The 16,871-nt window shown below is 35.6% G+C and overlaps 1 protein-coding gene across 1 annotated transcript in view; it reads right to left on the bottom strand.

Annotated features, from left to right (window-relative positions):
- LOC113493865 (discoidin domain-containing receptor 2-like) overlaps nucleotides 1-16,871 on the bottom strand; it is a 138,407-nt gene that overhangs the window by 46,223 nt on the left and 75,313 nt on the right. Inside the window, exons 2-4 of the mRNA XM_026871897.1 lie at nucleotides 13,362-13,695; nucleotides 13,106-13,113; nucleotides 12,719-12,919 (exon numbers count right to left, since the gene is read on the bottom strand). Coding sequence (XP_026727698.1) covers nucleotides 12,719-12,919; nucleotides 13,106-13,113; nucleotides 13,362-13,695 — 543 coding nt within the window. The remainder of the gene's footprint in view (nucleotides 1-12,718; nucleotides 12,920-13,105; nucleotides 13,114-13,361; nucleotides 13,696-16,871) is intronic.

The raw sequence follows: 16,871 nt of genomic DNA, 5'->3' as shown, positions 1-16,871 counted from the left end.
CATATTTGAACGGAATGTTTGCGTGATAAATGATTACGCGGCGCGGGATAGTATTAGTTGGATTACCTAGTGTGTTTCGCATATTTAATCATTTGCGTATCTAATTAATAGCTCGAATTAATTAACATTTTAAGATAATGTTTTTTTTTGTAATCCTAGCACTTCACGAGTATATATATATATATATATATATATATATATTTTACATATGGCTTTAAAGTAACGTCGTTGAGTACCGACGTCAACGCCTCTTCCTCAGAGGTAATCTATGTTCACCACCTCATTACACTAATTGTCAGACGCAAAAGAGACGAACTATTAAAAATTCGTTGTTTACAGCCTTCCGCCAAATTCGCTCGAATAGCATTATTAATATTTAATTCAACAACGACGCCCCGCCTAATGCTCCTAATTTAAAATTCCTACCAAATTTAATATTTGAGAGGAGCGCCCCCCAGGATCCTATTCCTATTAAAAGTATATCAAAATGTTTGTTTATTCGCAGTCGTTTCGTTTACAAAGCGGCGTGTGTACAAGACTCGTTGCGAGCCTCCGCTGTGTAGGCCGCAGTAGAGAGCGCGTTCCGCTGTAATACCGCGCGGGTAATGTTTCACATGGGGTATCATGGTAAGGAGACTAGACTTGCACGCTCAGTGGTACATAAATTTTCCGTTGGTACCGCATCGGAACCGCAGTAGGTAGCTGAAACGACGTCCGTACCTCGTACGTGTTGCGCTGCTAAATAAAAATGTGGGTGGGACCTTATTTTGAACATTAGCTTGCGACTCATATGAAGCAGCGTTCAGATGGGTTGTATGTGTGCGGGGACTGAGCATGTGTGCCGTACATAAAGCTATCTATTTATTATGATAAGTAGATATTTTATTTACGGCTGCATTATCTAGCCGATGTTATGAGATAATGTTGGCCATGCCAGGGTTTCTAGGCTTATTGTTTTCATGAAATATGGACATTGTAACGCTGAGCGCTTGCACATTGTTTACTTGTGTGTAGCTTTGCCAAAACAAAGCTGTAACGATGTTGTTATATGGCCACAGCGTTTTAATTAGGCTATAATGAATTTAATACATTATTTCTTGTAATATTTTATTTATAAATGGCTTAATGTTTGAACAGCAATTGTGTTTAAAATCTAAAATGCGGACAAAATGTGTCAAACAAAATGTGGTTATTAATATTCGTTGCTTGCTGCGAGACGTATAATCGCCGGACCCACCCACATAAATAATTCATGCGGGAATTAAAGAAACTAAAGTTTCTCTCATTTTAACGAGCCACTTTAATGAAAGTGTTTGCTATAGAAATTTATCAAATTTGAAGAAGCTTTTATAGCATAATAAACGAAAAAAAGCGGTCAAGTGGGTGGCCGACTCGCATAACTGGAGGTTGCGTATAAATAAACTAAACGATAAATTTGCGTCAAAAATTGACATCCATCCATTATAACCGCAACAACCATACCGTGGAAACAGAAATTCGACATCTGTAAAAAATCTAGCAATCATGGTTCATGAGATACTTCACTTACATATATAATACTTAGTCCCTTCAGATAAACTGGCGATATTTTCAATGAGTAGTGACAATAATAACACTTATAAAAGTTACTTATTTGATTAGCTTTTAAAAAGTATTAATTGTTTACCTACTGCAGTAGGTATGTAAAATGAAACCACAATAATTTCGTATGTTGCCTGCATTTGCCTACAATTATAATTTGAATAACGAAGCTGGTGTTTACGTGAACAAACTATCACCAAATGACGTCTGTAAGTACTGACGCTCCAACGTAAACATTTCACAAAACAGGACGCACCTAATTGACTTAGTCGCGTAAAGTGAACGTTCATAGATTTTTGCTTATTTGTGAGTGAGTGACTTGAGTGCACGAGTAACTGGTAACTAATACGCCTAGTGGCCCACTACCTGTTTTACCCTTTCAAACGTTCTCGCTTAAAAATAGATAACTGCATCAATTTGTCACAGGAAATGTAGTTATGTACGTAACTTAGTATTGCAGGTAGTATGGTAATACGTTAGAGGGAAAATACGGTCACGTACTAAATCAATTTTCTTTCTTTTTGGCGTCGCTGTGTAGGTAGTCGATTTTATGTTTTTTAAGTTTCATGCGATGAAAAATAAAAATGTCTGTTGTGCTCACTGCTTTTAGTGTTGAGTGCATTTTAAATGGTGCTGTTTTGTTTTAGTATATTTTTTTATTTATAAAATTTAAGCAATACCTAAAATAAAAGTACTTAACAAATAATTCGTTCCAATTAGTCAAACACCGACTTATAATATTTGTAATAGAACCGTGCGCTACTAACCCAAATGGTCTTACTATTTCACATTTTATGAGTTTGCCTGATGGCCGACAGGGTTGAAATTAATTGCGTCGTTCTATAAAAGGTTCGGACCAGAAATGTAAGCTTCCGATAACATTAAGTGCCGGTTTCATGAATTAATATAATGGCCATTACATGTAGAACCACAATTTTGAAAGAAACATAAAAATTGCTCATTCATTTCTTAGATTTTTTGAACAATTTTTTTTTTACTGCATAACTTTTCGTATTTTAGGTTAGATATAAAAATATCGATTTACTAAACGGGTAATGATTCTTTTGATGGACTAGGAACATCTTGAATCGTAAAATAGGTAAACAATCCAAGTTTTAAGGATTAGATAGGAAGCCAGTCAAAGTTTTTAAACTTTGTGATGGAGTAGTAAACAACTGTTTCGATTAACGACGAATTGGGTCGACCTTGCAAATGAATATACCTAAGTAACGTTGTGTCTGTTGTTAGAATATAACTTTTATGCCATCGAAATTAAGTTGGAATTTGTGTAATTTTTTTTCTAATGATTTTTTTTAGTTTAATTTTCGATTACTTTTTAATTTTCAGATAAATTGTTTACATTTAGAACGAAAACCGAGAAAAATTTAAACCCAAAGAATAACAGATTATAACTTTATTAAAATTAAAGATAATATTATTGCACATTTTCGGCCAATTATAAATGATTACAGTAATATAACGTTGTTCATGTGTTATCGTGTATATTTGTAATAGTATTTGTATCCTTCCGTGTATCGGTTTGTCACGATAGCGTAAAGATCATTATAAGATCATTGGGACCTTGTATCCAGTCCAGAAATATCTTCACAATGTGGTTAGTTGTTTAACGCGTGACTTAAAGGATTCTGGCTCAATTCACGAAGGGCACAAAGCAGGGATGTTATTATATCGAATTCGGTTACGGATTCGGATATGCGTATATTACGTCGATCTTGGTAACAGACATGAACTGATTTGGGGCTACGTGTTTGTTTTTTTTTGTATAGTTATTCATTATTTTAGTTGGTTTAAGTGACATAAGCGGCTGTTATGCATTAAGTGAAATATTTGTCCGATGGCTTGATCGACAATAGCAAATCATAACGTGTTCTTTTTAAACTCAACTTTTATTCAAAAAATATAATATCCATTCCGTGTAATACTTTTATTTCGGATATATCAACCATTCGGATATAGTTACGAAGCCTCGACATCCCTAATGTAGATATTTCGCTCACTTGTTTTAGTCCTGTGATCTTTGATGTAGTATAAAATGGTATGCCGATACCCTTCGATGGACGATAGATTAAACAGACCCACATCATTATATTTTGCGGCTACTGCTGTTAATGACGATGTTACACTAACGATGTATGCGATGAGTGTTATGTAAATTGTGTTAGTTTTTAGAGATTTTTTTCTTATCTAGAAAGAGCTAGAGCTTCTTAGATAGCTAGTCTGGAAGGCTTTTCATTGTAATGGAGGTTTTTTTAAACGTTTGGTACCTTAGCATTTCGGACTGGCTTTACAGTGTTTGTTGTTTTTTCGTTTACTGCCATTTGGTCTCTTAAGAGTTTTATCAAGTTTGACTTATCAACTTATGACTCGTCGGTAGCATGTTTTTTTTGTTAACTGTCATCCAAAAATGAAGGAGGCTGTTGTTGAAATAATAGGTATTATTATAAAATTACCATTAATATTTGTTTGCTTGCTGATTTTGGTTCGTCTATCATTGCCCTCTAATTTCGTGATGCTTAGTTGTGACGGATACCCAAAATCGAGAGCACACATCAGACAGGATTTTACCGTCGAGTATGCGCCACAAAATGTGGTAGGTTACGTCGCCTCGCCGTTTCAGACCGAACATTAGGTAGAAATTAATGATGTGGCTCCGACTGTAGCGAGTGTTGCGACTCTGACAGACATCCAGCTGAGTTCATTACCCCGTCTTGGCTAACACAAGAGTGATGTGTGCATTGTTAAGCGGAGCGGGAGCGAGCGATTGCCTTTATACGTACTTGTAAACATTGTACTCTTTGGACTACTGTTATGTGTCTACGCTTCACAATTTAAGTTCGTTGTATAGATTAAACTTAAAGAATTTTCACGTGTTAGCTTTATATAATCATTTATTCATTCATCGGAAATAAAATCATTTTAAAAATCTGTTTGTAAATAATTGAGTGAATAATTTTTAACATTAATTTATCATTTAATCGTTTATTTATTTAAAATCACTTGACTGTTTGTACTGCGGTATGTGGTTCCACAAAATGTTAATATGAAAATAATTTATCAGAAATATTCATTCAATTCTTCATCGAGTGCAAAATGTTGTTCAATATGAAGCGGTTCTCAACCCTGTAAATATTTTGTGCATAAAATTGGTAACGGGATAATGTATGCAACTTGCGATATGAATATGTTTATTGGGTTACTAACGAATCTTTGGAAAATCGAGACAGTTTGCCGCGGTGATGTGACGAACAATTCCCAAGTGGATGTGAAATAGCGAATTAATAATGCAAAATGTTCCATGTGCTAAGGTACTGTTGTGATTATAGTATCTTGCTATTTAAATAAATTTCTAAAACTACTTAACTCCAATTTCTCTGTTTACGGGGAAGTGACAATTTTTTGTATTTTACATTGTCCTCATAAGATGAAAAATGAACTTGAATCAAGATATACGATTATATTTTTTGAAAAACGACTTGTGATGACATTTGACATTTCATAGTCACGAAGTCTTGTTGCTTAAAGATAGTCGAGAACAGAATTGTTCTAACCATGGTACTATAATAAAGTAAAGTGCCTTTACTTTATCATAGTACTGGAATTAGTGTCATTCATATTTTACATTCTTAATACGTAAAAATCCTATGAGATTATGCACTAAAGTTGATCATCAGCTCTTAATAGTGCCATACCCTTCTAGATTTCTCTTCCATGGTACGAAACACCTTCTAGGGCTGTAACTGTTTTGTTTACGCTTACCCGTCAGCATTGTTACCGTCAACGGTGTGAAATTAAACTTAATTGTAACTGTTAATGCTGAGTAACGTTCGGCTAATATCCTTATATACGTGTGAATTATACAGGCTAGCTTTGTTCCCTGTAATTATATGAAACGGGGGTTTCTTTCGCCGTTTTAATTGGGTCGAACTGAGCAGAGATTTTTGTAAAAGAATTTACGAAGTTTCGGAAACACTGATCGTGTGTTCGATACGTGTTTGGGATCCGTGTTACGTTAATTGTACTCGCAACAAATGTAATATGGTGCCTCTCTCTTCAAATACGATACTGTTCTAATTTTAGAATTGAATAAATCCTGAAATGCATAGTCATTCAGCAACAACTATTGGAATGTTATTGAGTAGATAGATCATGTGTAAAAAGTTGTCAGCGTGGTAATAGAAAGATAGATGATTTATGTTTAAAACATGTATTGTATATCCGATATAAGCTCGAGGTTAACCCTTTCACCTTTTATCATAAATCCGAAAGTAAAATCATACAAAATAAAATACATTCTCAGAATTCAATAGACATCGACTTGTATGAAAATTTCTTACTTGTTCAAATAAGAAAATATTGTTTAGAAAAGGCATTACATTGTTCAGGGTCAAATGCAAAGAAAATGAACTTGAACGAATTTCTCGCCCCCGACAATTTCCAAAGTTAGAAAAACGGAGCGACTGTCTAACTTCTCTGGACTTTTCCATTGATTTTATATTCTTATTGTGTCTTTTGTTTTGGTTTTTTATTCGAGTTTTATTGAACGGGACCGAACAAGTTTTCCGTTTAATTTAAGCTAATACACAAGTAGTATTTGAATACTTTCTAATCAATCTGGATTTGTTTTCTAATTTGTATCAAGTTTAAATGAAGTTTCATTTGTAGAGTTCTTGAGGAGAAAATTATAATCTGTATGCGACGATTTTAAGTAAATTGTTGGATGAAATGATAGTCTCTGGAAGCCGGCGAGAATTTCTTAACATTACAAACTCTGGCCACTTAGCGTGACCTGGGATCCAATCCGATCTCGAGATATGCGCTGAGTTCGCAAGCCAGTGTAGTACTCTCCACCCGAACCAACGACCCACTATGCTCGATATTTAAGATTTTGCCCCGTTAACCTTTTAATTGAATCGCAGTCTATTAATTTGTTGGCGGATTATCGCAGCGCCACTCGTAAGTCGACGTGCTCGATTGCTTCTTGTTTCACTCCTCTGATTACACCAATTGAACTTTATGTGATCGTAATCTATGGTTATTTACATCCATTGAACGATAATTACATATGTTTGTTAATAGCTGACAATAATTATAGACGTTACTAATTTTGATCATTTTCCTAAATTTTGGTTAAACGCTGCTATCAGCTGTGTAAGATCTACCGACGAAATATCGCAAAAAATTTCGTTATCCACCTTATTTGTTCAAGCCATTTCCCTGGAATATTCTTGGCTTCACCAAACCACTACACGACGTAGGTATCACGTAAAAGTATTTTCATGAAAATTCCATTTTATCATGAGTATTTAATGTCAAAAGATGCTTGAGGGGAAATAAACACGGCGAGAACATAACAAAGCCTCTTACGCAAATGGGACACGTTGTTGAAATATGCGACAAAATAATGGGAAATTCCAATGTGTGAGAGCCGAGATCTACAATAGTGACGGTGACATGCCGTGTAAGGTTTTGTGCCAAAGTGACGCTCGACGAGCTCTGCTTCAGTCTCACAATCTGTTGCAAGTCGCTAATTAACAATAGTTCAATTTCCATCTACATTTCGACATTAACGATTAGTCAAGATGGCTCTCCTGGTTTATTGCGATAATCATTTAACCTATCATCATGATACCCATTTGGTCTTCGATTAGAAATTGAATTGTTTAATTGAAGTTCTTTTGATAAAGGATATGTCTATGATATAAAATTTTAATATTTTGTTTGATACTAATGATAGTGTCTATTCTATACACTCGTATATGTATCTAAGTTTCAAAGGAATTACTAAAGTCGCTTAACTAAAATTACAAATTTCAGATCGAGTTTTTGTCCAAAATTGACGCTTAATTTAAATTTCACATTATATTAACTGAACTAAGATACACAATGTCATTCATCCTGGTGATTGCTTAGCGGTAGATTAGTGTAGAGCTCCGAAACGGTTCGTACTACAATTACTTTAGAAGTTCAACTACATATTATTAAATTTAAAAATAGCCTATATAAGTAACTAGCTGTTGCCCGCGACTTCGTCCCCGTGTGTAGAAGATATGTAATGATTTATCATTTCCCTGTTTTTTTCACATTTTCCATTGTATCTTCGCTCCTATTAGTCGCAGCATGATGGTTTATAGCCTAAAGCCTTCCTCGATGAATGGTATATTCAACACAAAAAGAATTTTTCAATTTGGACCAGTAGTTCCTGAGATTAGCGCGTTCAAACAAACAAACTCTTCAGCTTTATATATTAGTAAGTAAGTAAATATAGATGTAATCCTAGTGTGATTTTGTTTTAAATTTGAATTAGCACGAACGATCTCTTACTAACAGTGTTATAAAAATTCCTTATCATATATTTTTGAATTTACTAGAGATTTCATGCCTTTACTTATTGCTTTTATTGTCATCAGCAACTCCATTTTTTCAAATGAGCTATTTTCTCTTTCGTCTCTAAAAAAACACTCATTTCATGATATGTTACTTACATAAATTAAGTAACCCACTCATCTAGTTATACTGGCACAAATGTAGAGCCTACTTTTTCAATAGCCTCGTGTAGAGCGGACTTTCTGTTGTTTTTATTCTGTACACATAGTTCCTGTTCAGCGCGACAGGTGTTACTAACTAACGCTGTTCTCAGCGCATTACACACGTTTACAATTCATTGTTCACTTTGGCTACTTCCTTGCTCCCTTGAAAGATAATTATTTTGTACTCAAACTCTGTGTCTGAGCACTTTCAGTAGGAATTTACCAGATGTAGAGTTTAATGAGAATGACGTGTGTGTTTTAGCAGGTTGCTTAATTATTTTCTTTTGGTTTTTAATTTTTATTGTGCTAAAAATACATTATAAGTTCTCATTCGCTTTACAAAATATTTTTAAAATAACACACATATCAGTTGTTAAAACTCTACACAGTATTTTTCTGTCGCAAATTGACTCTTTTTTGTACTATTCAGGAGTCCTAAATCATACAGTAAAATGGTATTAAAATTCATCATCATATAATAATTTTCCAGCTTTTGGCTGGCATAAAAGATAGACCTTCATTTTGTTTGCAAAACACGGGCTGAACTTTAAAATAACTATGTGGGTATGAGTTGGCAAGGCTCTTGTGAATTAGAGGATTTATTTCAAAATGGTTTATGCTGTAGGCAGAAAGTAAATATGGATTTAATATTGTTTTCAGTTTTACGAAGTAGTTGTAGTATCTAGTGTTAAAACTACACTTTTTTTTGGTTTTATAAGCTTATGATTAGCACAAAACTATATATAAAAATGTGTATTCTATTTCATAATCCTTATTTTAGTTCCCTCGACTGAAACAAATATTTAACAGTGCCGCATTTCCGGTGCAAAATGTTGCGTATATTTTTGTTTTTATAATTATTGCTTTTGTAACGTTCACGTCCCTGTTTATTGCGGGCCGTTAAAATTGTGTGTACTTTGCAAAATTGCTGTTTAAAATCGGATGCTAAGGCCACGTTTGTGTATTTCGTATATTTACCAAAAAAGCCCACAATTATTCCGGTACATTCATGTTACAGCACCGCATGTTCATACAGTTAGAGCGGGATGCCACATATGCGGTTGTTTACGAGTAAGAGGGATGGCAACAGCGTCCTCTTGCGGGAACAATTTGTCACTGTCTCCGCCAATTTCCTCTTGTAACTAGTTTTTTCTTTGCGCCACGTAAATTTAATTTCAGCTCTTTGTTGAACCGGTTTGAAGCGGTTGTAGCCGACTAGTACCCGCAAACTTTTTTCTTTAGTGTTTTTACACTGGCTTGTGATTTCTACATGTCGCCTTTCTTGTTTATATTAATGTTTATGTTTGTTTTAAGAGATAAATTAATAATTAGCCTCGTAAGTATGTATATCTGTGTTGCTGATTTCTATTATTAACATGCCTTCGTTTTCGTATTCAGTTTATTCGCTTGTCTGAATAAAAACAATCCAATTACCAAGATTGTATTGTTATAATTGTACTTGGCATAATTAATTAATACAAGAGTTTTGTTTAATCTAGCTGTAGATTTTAAAATATCATCTGCTATTGACGGCTATATCTAAAAAAAATACTTGCTGTACTGAAATTTCCAAAACAAACTGATCATTTTATTATTTTGCATAAAGTATCATGTCTACTCATCCTCTGTGGATCGACAACGTACTTCATGTAAGAATACGGGGCTAAAGGCGTGAAAAAGGCTGGTCCCTTATTTCACGCCGGTTGCCGCCGTCGTCCTAAAAAAAACATAAAAATCATGTCAAGAACAAGTACCCTTCACTCCATGCTACGAAATACCCCACTGAAACGAAAATGTATTGCGGTAAGGCTACACTGTCGAACAATAACCTACGTTAAAAATATATTCTAAGCCTTGTGACATAGGACAAATCAAATTTTAGCTATTTAGATTTAGTTCTATATAGTTTGGTGTAGCGCAACCTGCTTTGTGCTACGAAATTTCGTAGCACGTAGCAACACTGATTGATCATTTTCAATGGTCTGCGTTTGGCGTAAGGTAACTGTGAAGGTTGCACGTATTCCGATGAACATTAATATAGGAGAGCGTACCCTGGATTAGCTCATAGGGTACTTTATGTCCCGGAAAACTAAAAACTTTTGTCCCGGGAGAGTTGCGAGCTTATCTTGTAATAAATAAAATGTAACCTTTCCTTCCCTTGAGGGTTGAAGGCAAGCGGGCTTAACTGTTTACTCCACAATTGAGCTATTATTTACTCATTGTGAGATATATAGTTTATCAAGGGTAGATTTTAATGGTATTATTGTAAGCAGATAAAGTATGGAGATAGAGAATTTTATTTGAGTGTAAATGCCAAATGAAGCGGCGAATGTAGAATTATGGATGTTTGAAGAAGGTGCTGTGGCTCGTAGCCAAGTGTTCCACGTCATAAAATATGATGAGAGTATTTTATAATGCTCTTCTGTGACTGGTTCATGGAAATAAATTTTGGTTGAAACACACACGAGCTTTCGATGACATTGAGAATGGCCAGTGAACATCGATGAAATGTTTGGGTGATTATTAATTTATTGATGTTAATTCAGCTATTAACCCAATTCATGCACCATTTGAGATATTCTGTGGCATTAATACGATACTGATGTGTAAGCTTAGCGGCCGTTTTGGTGCAGCTTAAACTGTTAAATGTACTCTAGATTAACTTTGTTTACGTGGAAAATTAATATTTTCACAATTAATACTGCAAAAGTGTGTACCTATAATTTAAGTTACTGTTTATAATTATTTTATAGCAATGGAAGGTTCCATAATATATGCTAATATTGTACCGTTTTCAAACACTACGTCTACAATGCGTGTTGATCACTAACCACGTATTTCATTATGATAAAATTTAATTCACTAAAATCGTATTACTTGAATAAGTTTAAGACCCGATAATATGAATGGCAAAAAATGAAAAATCGCTTTTCGCGATGGCCTATCTATCTAATAAACCTAATATTGGTTTGATACGCGCTCAAGAGGCGTGAAATGACTCGCCCCTCGCGCCCCGCGGGGTGACATCGCTCACCAACCTAACCAGACCTGTTCTGTTTTACTTTTATTCATGACAACTAGAGAAAAAAAATTCCTTGACACTACGCTGAGAGACCTTCACAATTGGTCGACGTTGCATCTCGTTTCTCAGCTTTCAATTTATATTTGAAATGTGGAAAGTTTGTTTATGCCAAGTTTATAGGAATCCCCGTTCATTGTATTCAGATGTTTTACGCTCTCACGGAAAACTAGCTAGAATACCAGGCCTTTTCCATCGAAGTTATCTAGGCCTATTGTGTCTGCTAGATAGGAAAACTTGTTTGTAACTAACAGAGCTTTACAGCTTATCGACGTGCACTGTTACTTGTGCTAAGTTATTTACTCTTTATCAAGAAAAAATCTAGAAAATATTTTGTAGGTAAAGTCGTTTCGCTTGAATAATCGGCCAATAAGGCTTTGGCAAGAGCCAGTATGGCGACACGCCAATAAGTGGTATTTTAGTGACCGATACAAGATTAATCGGGTAAAAACTCTTCGGTGATATTTCATGGCCTAAAAATAAAAATTGGTCTGTGTCTATTTTATGTTACGTAAGTTATGCAGTATGATAACATTTTTACAAAAAACTGGAACAAGATAAAATAGACTAATTTTTAACATTAAGTAGGGTTTTTATTATTATTGTGTTCGGGTCAAATTTACGACCCTCAAAAAGAAAATCCTTTGCGATTCTTTTCCTTTTAAGTCTGCGAATAACAACACGTAGAAGCACTTTTTGAAAATTAAAGTGGCTGCCGGGGGTTGACGCATACCGCGTTAACTCGGCACATTCCTCCGATGACCGGCGCCTAGAGTTACTCACAAATTACGTTCGCCCGTTATTTACAGAGAAGAAATGCTCACGTCTCTGATGGAGGCATTCCTTGGCCCTCAGTAAACTATGCGCCTTAAAACGGCTATAGCGCAATACCGACTGACACATTACGCACTCACGAACTTTTCAAGACCCCATTCACATTAAAGTTAAAAGCGGAATGTGATATTTATGGAACCCTGTCGGAAAACCTTCATGAATATGTTTACATGCGCATTCTCTACGCAATTTGCGAAGCTTGAATTATATATTTGTTATTAAGCCTCTAGCTACAGATTCCTTTGATATCGTATAGATTTAACGTATATTGTATTGAAACATATAGAAAAAGGTGGGCGTAACATAATTCATTCTATTTGTTATGACGTATCCTGCCCCTAGTCAGTTACGAGTTAACGATTTAATGACTATTATATGATTACTAATATAAAATAGTAATTAAGATTTTGAATGAAAAAAATGTTTAATGTATTGTTGTGTGTTGGTAAGTAGAATGTCGAAATGTAGAGTGTCGGTGAATGAATGTAATGTATGAGTAACAGACGAACCGTCTGAAACTGACTACGTCTGTGACTACGGTCGCTACTTGCAGTGACTTTCACTGTAGCATAATTTTGATTCGCTTACTGTTGAAAAAAGTGCCGAGCATCCAATTCAGTAGTCAAAGGCGTGGCTTCCAGAGCTCCGTCTTTTGCCGCTGTACTCAAGCACTTACTGTGGTCAAAGCTTCGCGGGTCTACTGTGGTGGTGGTGAGTGTCGTGGTGGGGCCGTGGTCTTCGTCATCGGGCTCGGGCGTGGTAGTGGTGGTGGTCCTGCGGCGCCGCCTCTTGTGCTTCCCGGGCCGGCGCCGCGGCGGCACGGCGGCCGGCCGGGCCGTCGTGGCACGCCTCACCTTGCCTACAATGAATTTACTTACTGTCGTACAAAAGGTGGGTTGTTGTATACGTTCTGTACATATACAACATATAAAATGTTTTAGGATTCGATTCCACTTTGTTCCGAACATTTTATACCCCATTTTAAACCTTTTTAACCGTTTTTCGTTTGGCGTTTGTCTTAAACTAATCTTCATTCCTTAATCGTCTTAAATCTAAAACTCACCTAGACACCTAACTTAATATTTAGAAGTCTTATAATTAACAAAATTTGTATTATTAATGATTTCTCGTTTGCTATACCCCTCGACATACGTTATGAATATGGTTAAGCTTTGCTTTGGCGGTTGCGTGAGTAACAAAGCCTGATCGGGCATTGTGACATGATGGTCAAAGGCATCAGTGGAAAACCATAAGCATTCAGCTTACTTACTGTCGTCTTATCAGTTCCAGTTAGTCCCCAAACTATTCTACATATTTACACTCTCACTCGCGAGATACAAGCTAAGTACTTACTGTGGTCTAGTGCTCGCGGATCAATTGTTGTAGTGGTGACGGACGTGGTAATATCGTCTTCATCATCATCATTGGGGTCGACTGTGGTTGTTGTCGTAGTCGTGGTGCGCTTGCGGTTGCGCTCTCGCTTGCCCGAGCGGCGCGGGGGTGGCTGCGCGGTGGCGGGGAGCGAGGCGGGGGTGCCTTGGCCGGCCCTCGCGACGGACTGGTCGCCGCCGTTGCCGGGCTCGGCAATGACAAGCGCCACTAGTGACACGGCTGTCAACCGTATCACCAGTGGCGCCAATCTCAACATCGTGCCTGTTGACAATGAAATCACATCGTTAGGAATTGTGTATGAATTGTTTTTGGAGTATAAAATTTTAAATCCTGATCAGATTAAGGATTAATTAAGGTTTAAAAATACGTTTTACTATTTATATTTTTACTTTATTTAATTGATCATTTATCTAACGACCATATGTTTCTATCAATTTAATAATAGATTCTTAAGAATACAAGAGGTTATATGTGCGTCATAACTTAATATAGATTTAAATCTTTCTGAAATATGAAACTTTAATAATAAGTTTGATAGCGATGTATTTTCTTGCTTTACTAAGTAAATTTCCTTTAGCGTTCGCAGTAAGTTTCAACATTTGCTCAGAAAGATTTTTTAATAATTATTACAGACTTTCTCGTCTACTATAAAAATGTTCAGTTTAAGATTAAAATATTATTTCCTAGTTTAAAAGTCATTGCGCAGTTTTTGTAGATTGATATTTTTTTCAAGATAAAAAAAAAACATTCGCCGTGGTTCAGTAGACTTTTTCTTTGATATACTTCTTTATACTGACAATTCTTCCACTGACAAACGGTGAAATAACAGACAGCCTTAGCATGCATTTTCCATATGGTAAGATTCCTTTATACAGAAATTTGACTTTTTTAGGTCTATCTAGTTTAAACAATACTCACTAAAAGCAATACAAACACTTAAACATTCAGAAGCAAGTTCTAAACCAACAATCTTATAGGGTATGCTGATTGAGTGTTCCAGATCGGGTTCGACTCTATTTGCGAGAACATTCCTCTCAATAGGAAAAGAAACACGACATTCGGAAAGTAAATAAGGTCTGCGAAGACACTTAGATTACTGTAATAAAAAGCGTCTCACAAGGGTCGTACAAAACAAACCATGATTGTTACTTCAACTCCACTACGTATTTTATGACAAAAAGAGGACCCTTAACACTATTTCTTGTGACGAAACTTAATCTGTGACTGCCAAGTCAATGATTATAGATAGATTATATATATGAATATCTTAATATATATAAATCTCGTGTCACAATGTTTGTACTCAATGGACTCCTAAACCACTTAACTGATTATAATAAAATTCGCACACCATGTGCAGTTCGATCCAACTTGAGAGATAGTATAGTTTAAATCTCCAGTTATAGTCGCAATTTCTTCTAACCACGTTTACGAAGTCGCGGGCAACGGCTAGTATGATATATAAAGCCTGCTCGCACTGTCTTTTCAAATTCATTAACGTATTATTATAAATTAATTATATTAGTCATCGGTAATGAAAACTCTTCTTACAACACGGTGAATGCAATAATCGAATTGAGAAAACCAAAACAATTTTTTTTGAGTATTTTGAGTACGTGCCAGGCCTATGGACAGTTTAAACTGTTTCTCTAAGATCAGAAATTAAACGCACAAAAAGAAGTAGAAGCTTTCCAAAAATAAAAATGAAATGAATTCCCCACTCATTCAAAATAGCTGTACCGTTCAAAATTAGTACTAAAATCTTGAACTATTTCGAAAATCCTTATTCTATATCTTAGCGTTTCATTTGCTCGCTTTCAAAGTAATTGGCGCTTATTTAAATTCCAAGGAAGTCTTTCGTTAAACGCAGTCTTTAACAAAGCTCTTAGATAGATCAATTTTGAACGCGATTGTATTTAAAACGTGAGTGGACAATGGTTGTAAAAGTTTATTGAGGAAAGTTTGTGTGACTTTGTATTGTTGTTGTATAGTAGCTAGGGGTGTATAAGAGGTGGTTGAATCTGATCCCTTTGAAGTATTTCGGTAGCAACCGCTGTCAACGCACTAATGCTGTCGTTCGCCGACGGTTAATGCTCGTGGGTCAAAGGGCTACTGTAAATTATTTATGACATTCAATTCACCTCTAGCTTGCCAAATGGAATTTTGGTGTAAGTAGGCATCAAACCCTCAACACACCATATATTTAATTTTACCCTGTCAAAACACACTTACGAAAACATTCGGGGATATATTATTGTGAGATTTATTTTTATTTGGTAATGCCTTAGTAGGTATTGAGAGATGTCGATTTTGTGATTTAGATTTAGTAGGTACGGGTCAGAAGCATTGATTGTTTTTCTTTATTACCTTTCCGTAGGAAAAAAATAGACTAGATCTATATTCATGTTACTCACCAAAACTTTCCATGTAGGAAGTTTCAAATTTGTAAACATGATAAAGAAAACTACCCGATAGGTAACACAACAATAAAATGTACTTTGTTATGAAAGGCGTACGTAGTTCGGTGAGCGGTATTAAGGTGACAATAGAAACTGTTCTTTAATGGTGTTGGATGCGATACCCAGCTGACTCGCTGTGGCACTTCCAACCGAACAGGATAGAATACATTCAGTGAAATCCCCCGGGAACAGAACTGAAAGCCACCCCGGTACCGATCTACGTCGATAATGTCCCCAAACCCTTCCTCGTTTTATTTTTCTGGCTCTCAAGACTCACAAACAGATGGGCAAAATGTTTGGTGCAAACGACCGACGATAGTTCTAACTTCAACAGCACTTTGTTGCAAAATGTTCGAACGAAATTTTGTTCAACTTTAATATATGCCGAACTAATGGTTGCTACGTTTAAAAAATGATTAAAGTGTCTTCAACTCAGTTCCCGACTAAAACACTAAAAGTAAATAGGTAAAGAAAATAAAGACATTTAAAGGAACCACTTCGTTCAACTGAAGACTTTTATTTATTTTACTCAGTGACTGCAAATGTTTGTCGATAGCAACGCAACTAGTTTGCAATTTATTAAATTGATTGAACACCATTCACTTAAAAGCTCAGTAATGTAATATGAAAATTCAACTTGGAAACAATATTTAATAGTAAATATTAAACTTAAACGATCTCCAATCGGGTTCCATTCAAAGTATCAATGTCTTGCTAAACTTTAATTAAATTCATTTCGTCATTGAATAAATTAAATTCGTCAGAGAATACCTTCATCTGCGAAACGTTTTGTAACTGAAACACAGACGGGTAATAATAACTTTGACAGTTATAACCTTCGTGTTGCTTTAGTTTGCCAACACGAGACCGCGGCTAACGAAACTTTGACACTTGTAGTCCACCCGCGATACATTGCTTGTCACTAAGCTATTCCGAGACTACGGAACACTCTACACTCTGCAAACTATTCGGATGAGT

Source organism: Trichoplusia ni, chromosome 5 (genome assembly GCF_003590095.1).
Source record: "Trichoplusia ni isolate ovarian cell line Hi5 chromosome 5, tn1, whole genome shotgun sequence".
Taxonomy (NCBI): domain Eukaryota; kingdom Metazoa; phylum Arthropoda; class Insecta; order Lepidoptera; family Noctuidae; genus Trichoplusia; species Trichoplusia ni.
This window is presented reverse-complemented; position numbering and strand designations above follow the sequence as displayed.